Below are 6,124 nucleotides of genomic sequence, written 5' to 3'. Positions count from 1 at the left end.
GGCGTGTAAAGATACTGTGCTTCAAGTTGGAAGTTCATTTTAATTACACACACACAATCATTGCATTCACATAAAGATCAGACTATCATGGTCATGTCTAGTAACAAAGACAGTCCCACCGTCTTACCGTGCCTGTACCTAATTAAGCGCGCCTGGAACCTGGCCAAATTCCAGCAACAGTTGCGGTAAGCACCGCGAGTGTTACTACCGCCGGCCAGATAACCAGGATATCTGCTTATAATTATAGTACCTCTGCTACCAGACAACTGCCTAAACCTACGGCCTATTCCATAGGATTGTAAAAGTAGGGATGTTTCTAAAATATGCATTTACTTCAATATCAAAACAGCTAGGGTAAAAATAAAAAGACGTGCATCATCCCGGACATAATGCCACACCACATGCGAAATTACACAGAAATGCGACGTACGGAAGAATGCGTTTTGGCTGCGAACATCTTCCAAAAAACTTGGCATCTCTTAAGCATGGGCAAAAACATCTGGAACCACTTATCAAAACCACCCCGTATCTGCATGAAGTTCCACCCCCCCCACTGCTATTCCAAACAACGCGTTTTTTCTGGACCATTCCAATTCGCCTCGTAATTGTAGGGGTGCGTCTGCAATATTACATTGACCGCGAAAGCAGCAACGGCAAAAATACACATTCGTGCATCAACACGGGCATGCCCGCAGACGGCGTATAAAATTGCGTGCCGATTACACAAAGAGAACCCAGTGTTTTGACTGCGAACATGAAAAATCAGCCGATCACAACACTCCGTCCGGAGGTCCTGACCTCCTTCACGGAGTAACAATGAATTTTGTACTTTTAATGATACCACTGCATTGAAAGATGGAATAACTGTAACAACTAGGAAGAAAAGAACTGTTTTCAACTGTTAAGGGCAAAATATGAGCATTTTGCAGTTGATTCTGAATTTTTATTTTTATTTGCAAATCAGAAACAAATAAAGCAGGCAAATCTGTTAACCAAGAAATTAAATTGGTGTGGCCTTAGTGACCTACCAAGCTTTAAGAAAGATATTATTAAAACAGTGTCAGCTAAATCTGCGACGACTTTTGTCTTTTCTCGTAGACGCTGTTGTCGTGCCCCTACCTCTTGGTAGTAATCCAATAACGTGACTCCAAGCTGGAATACTTGAATCGGCTTGGTTTATTCTCTAGTCACCAACTCAGACTCTCTGTCTGGATAGTGTCTCTTCTTACTCGTCTGACGCTACGCATGCGTGTTATTCTTTATGTTAAGTAAGCTGCTTAAACATTACCACATGTTACAAAATCCCCAACCTCTGCTTTTTAATTTGTAATGTTGATTTGTGTGTTCATTGTTGACATTGCAATATGTTTTTAGATGAGTTTACTGTATTTTTCCTGTACCATGTAACGTTACATTTGTATTATGTCATTTTAAATGTATGTGTTTGACTTTGAACCTTGGAAGATTAGCCCAGCGCAGGGCTAAAAGGTTTTGAAATAAATGAAATGAAATGAGTTGTTTGTTTCCAGGAGCAGTGTTCAGACCACCAGAAATATCTTCAGCATTGAGAATGGCTACAGGCTTCAGGATGACCAGTAAGTCACACTTTCCAGATATTTTACCATTATCAAGGAAAATTCCTATTTTATCAAGAGGTTATTTGCAAATTGCTGTTGCATTTAGGATCTTCTTTTGTAAACACTGGTCAGATAATGTTTGAAAAGACTATCCATAGCAAGAATTCATATCAGACCTCCATGAAACCATGTGTAAGTCACAACATTTTAGAATAGGTTGAAAATCTCATAAAAAAGGCCTCCACTACTGATGCAACGTAACCAGTTTGCAATCTCCTTGATTTTACAATAAAAAAAACACCTGTAACAGTGGGCAAAACTAGATGTATATAGAAGTGATTGATGACTTTCTCAGTCTGGGACAGACTGAATCCAACTATAATCCATTACAACCTAACCTACATGTATGGGCCATGTGGAAACACAGACACACACAAACACAGACATACACATAAACACACACACACACGCACACACACACACACATACATGTACACACACACACATGTACACACACACACACACACACACACACACACACACACACACACACAAAGACACACACACACACACACACACACACACACACACACACACAAAGACACACACACACACAGAGACACACACACACACATACACACACACACACACACACATAAACACACACACCACATATATACACACACATAATAAAAAGACATCTCTATTTTTCATGGAGCTAAAAACAATAGCTGTTCTTAATGTCAATTTCACTACAGAGTCATCAACCACTTCCCAAACCACTATGAGTTAACCAGGAAGGACCTGATGGTGAAGAACCTCAAACGGTACCGTAAGGACCTGGAGAAGGAGGGCAACCCTGTGTCAGAGAGGGACGATGAAGGGAGATACAAGTACTTAGGTTAGGTATAGGTTTGGTGAGCCTCTACCAGGCTTCAGAATCGGTTGGAAAGACTAGAAATTGGCATTCTGAAATGGACAGATTACACGCCAGGGGAGTTGGTCCACTGAAGACAACCAAACACGAAACTCTTTTAGCAGACCAACTTTTCTGACACGTTATCTTTTGGGCCAATTTCTAAAGAAATACAAATGCATACATGTAGGTTAGGTATAGGTTTGGTTAGCCTAGACCAGGCTTCAGAAGTGTCTGGAATGAGTAGAAATTGTCTAAATAGACAGATAACATGCCAGGGGACTTTGTTCACTAAAGACAACCAAACTCCTTTATAAGCAGACCAGCTTTCCTGACAATGTTATCTTCTTTGACCAACTACTCTTTCCAGCCTCTTCTAATGCCTGGTAAAGGCTAAGGTTGTGTATTGATAGAGTAGAAGAATTACATATTAATTAGAAAATGTCAATGGCAGGTGTTAGTGGCTGTATCAAAATAAATTATATTGCTTAAAACCTGTCACTCTCCTAGGGTAAACCTGTTCTGACTTTCTAAAAACAATCTTTCAAAGAAACAATCTTTCTGAGATGAAACATTGTGCAGTGCTCTTTAGCATTTCTTCTTTAAAAGAAGACACAGAGTACTGTAGTGTCCATGAGTGACTTGTTTGAAGGTTACTAGTTTTTTTTTAACTTTATACGCCAAAGGGTGGTTATACCGGCTATATACCAATACAGATACAGGGTAGTGCTGGAAAAGAAGGATTTTTCTTCAAGATGAATTGTGCTTCCATGGCAAGATTTTCATGCGTACAGAACAGAAAAGAGCCATTAACAGTAACACAACATCCTGTGCTGTTCCCAGATTTCATCCCTGTGACGTTCCTGCTGCCTGCTGACTATAACCTGTTTGTGGAGGAGTTCAGGAAGAACCCAAACAGCACCTGGATCATGAAACCTACAGGGAAAGGTCAGGAAACACAAGACTCAAATATTCTCCTTGCAGATCTTTTTAAAGATCTAATTTATGTCCTTTTCCTACTCTCCAAGCAGAGGTTTGGGTTTGGGGTTATTTTTGGCGTGTTTTTAAGCTTTTTTATCAGGGTTTCTCTTTTGTACTGGAATTTTTTTCTCACCCAACCCAACCTCTGCCGGCAGTCCAAAGCTTCAATGTGCTATAAACCTAATCACTTCAACACATTTCAGTCATTCTGCAAGGAGGTGTGAACCAGATGCATGAATTAGTCAGCAGGAGGCGTGTGGCTGAATGAATGCCTTCCTGACTGTCTAGATGTGTGATAATCCACCACAGTAAAATGGATATCCCTAATCATAATTTGATGGTTCCCGGGGAGGAGCACTGTCACCTTTCTTGAATAGGTTTGCCCCGCCCCAGGGTGAGTGCTGGCAGAGGTTGGGTTGGGTGAGAAAAAAATTCCAGCGCAAAAGAGAAACCCCGATAAAAAAGGTTAAAAACACGCCAAAAATAACCCCAAACCCAAACCTCTGCTTGGAGAGTATCCTTTTCCATCCTCCCCTCCTTTCACAACACTTTCCAATAATCTTATATATAGAAGATGTCCCTAACTGAACTCATTTTCACGATCTTTTGTCGTTTGAGGAAAAAAGACTGTAAAATACCTTTCCGCTTGAAGGGCACAATACTGGCTTCTGCCTAAAATGGGATTCGAACCCAGAACCATTAGATTAGTATATGTTGACAACCTTAACTACAAGACCACCAATGCCACTCGTTAAATCATTTCTTCCTTGGACCCTACATTGGGTATTCACTACAACTTTGTACTTGATTGCAGCAAGAGGAATAGGAATTTTCCTGATCAACAAGTTGTCCCAACTGAAGAAGTGGTCCAGAGACAGCAAAACTAACTCGTAAGTCTCAAAACCTTCAGACATGATCACTCACCCATTGTGATGTCCCACACAGGACTTTGTCCAGACATAGTATAAGATAGAAAGATATCTTTTTCTACTTGTCTGTACTTTTTTTAGATAAACCTAAAGGAGTTATATGTATACCAAGAAACTTCTTAACATTAGGCCACACCAATTTAATTTGTTGTTTCTTGGATTTTTTCTGAAAAAATATGAAGCGACAGGGCAAGAAAAAAAAAAAAACAGGCCAAGGCACCCCATGATAGCCAGAAATGTTACAGTATGAGCCATGAAGTGAACATACCAGGCTGGTTTATAATTACAATAGATTTTGAACTTTTAATGAAACAAAATTGCATTGTTACATTGAAAAACTTTAAAGAACTAGGAAGGAAAGGACTTTCTTCAAGTGTTTTAGGCCAACATACGTCTTTCATTGAGCATTTTGCAGTTAATTTAGAACCAAAAATTTTTTTTTTTTTGCAAATCAGAAAAAAATAGACAGGGCGATCCGAGAAACAAGAAATTAAATTGGTGTGGCCTCACATTGAAAATGATGACTTCCAGACCATAACTAGCATCTATATAATTATACATACCTGTATATCTACTTCCGTTATGTCCATTCCCAGACTCCTACCTGTTTCCTTCCCGCAGGTTTGCCGCTCCCTCGGGTAAGGACGCGTACGTCATCTCCCGCTACATCGACAACCCGCTTCTGATTGGTGGGAAGAAGTTTGACCTGCGGCTCTACGTCCTGGTGACTTCTTACCGACCACTCAAGTGTTACATGTACGTCACTTCCTTCTGAAAATATTTGTGGTGTGGTCCATATTATGCATGGTGTACAAAATGACTAATTAACTGGTACTACTAAGTACCAATAAATACCAGCTCAGAAAAGAACAAGAAAAAAGTCATGCTTAATGTACAAGAGTTTGACTTTGAGGTGTTCAAAAACTTGTTTTTTCTTTGAACTATTGTTGAGAGGAACTCGCTGCCACCAAGTACACTACTAAGCCATTAGCAGGCCATTCTGCACCCTTTTTGGGTAGTACAATAATGTTTGGTGTCAAATGGCCGAGTGGTTAGGCTAGCAGGCAAGGGATTGAGAGGTTAACAATCAATCAATCAATCAATCAATCAATCAATCAATCAATCAATCAATCAATCAAAAATGGTTTATTGCTAAAATCACGAACATTGCAGCAGAAGCTGAATTGCGTTCAGAGATGTACATCATTTCTTTTAAAAACATTAACGACTGCACAGTCAACATATTAAACACATTTAGCATAACGAGATTCAAATTTTGCTCACATTTGCATCTTAAATATCAAAATTACATTTACATTCCATCTACAAGTTTCACAAAATATATTAGAGACATTTACAAGTTCAAGAGTAACATCATTTCGATTCGTTCGACAGTCTTAAGAGGGACGGTAAAGGGCTGTTGTAACATCTTGTTGTACGTGTGATAGGGAGAGCCCGTTTTGTAGAGTTTCTGACACGGTGGTCGGTTGCTAGGCTAAAAGTCGCATTACTAGGGAGGTATCGGGTTACAGAACGGGTTCGAACGTGGCCGCGCGGGAGTCCCGGGCCGGCCCGGGGGCAACGGGTAAAATTTAAAAAAAAAAAAGTAATTGGAGAGTAAATACTCGTCAAAATAAAATGTAATAAGTGATTTTGTTTACCTCAAATGTTATTCTTGCACTGCCTTTGCTCCACTTTGTGTACATTTGCTTCCAAATGAG

At 39.8% G+C, this 6,124-nt stretch overlaps 1 protein-coding gene across 1 annotated transcript in view; it reads left to right on the top strand.

Moving 5' to 3' along the window:
- The window catches only part of LOC109475087 (probable tubulin polyglutamylase TTLL1), a 20,231-nt gene that overhangs the window by 4,978 nt on the left and 9,129 nt on the right, over positions 1-6,124 (top strand). Inside the window, exons 4-6 of the mRNA XM_019775630.1 lie at positions 3,337-3,441; positions 4,289-4,364; positions 5,025-5,159. Of these exons, the coding sequence (XP_019631189.1) occupies positions 3,337-3,441; positions 4,289-4,364; positions 5,025-5,159 (316 nt within the window). The remainder of the gene's footprint in view (positions 1-3,336; positions 3,442-4,288; positions 4,365-5,024; positions 5,160-6,124) is intronic.

The sequence above is a fragment of the Branchiostoma belcheri genome, unplaced genomic scaffold, assembly GCF_001625305.1.
Source record: "Branchiostoma belcheri isolate BF01 breed outbred unplaced genomic scaffold, Haploidv18h27 scaffold326, whole genome shotgun sequence".
Lineage (NCBI taxonomy): Eukaryota > Metazoa > Chordata > Leptocardii > Amphioxiformes > Branchiostomatidae > Branchiostoma > Branchiostoma belcheri.
Note: the sequence above shows the minus strand (reverse complement) of the source record. Positions and strands in the feature narration are given on the sequence as shown.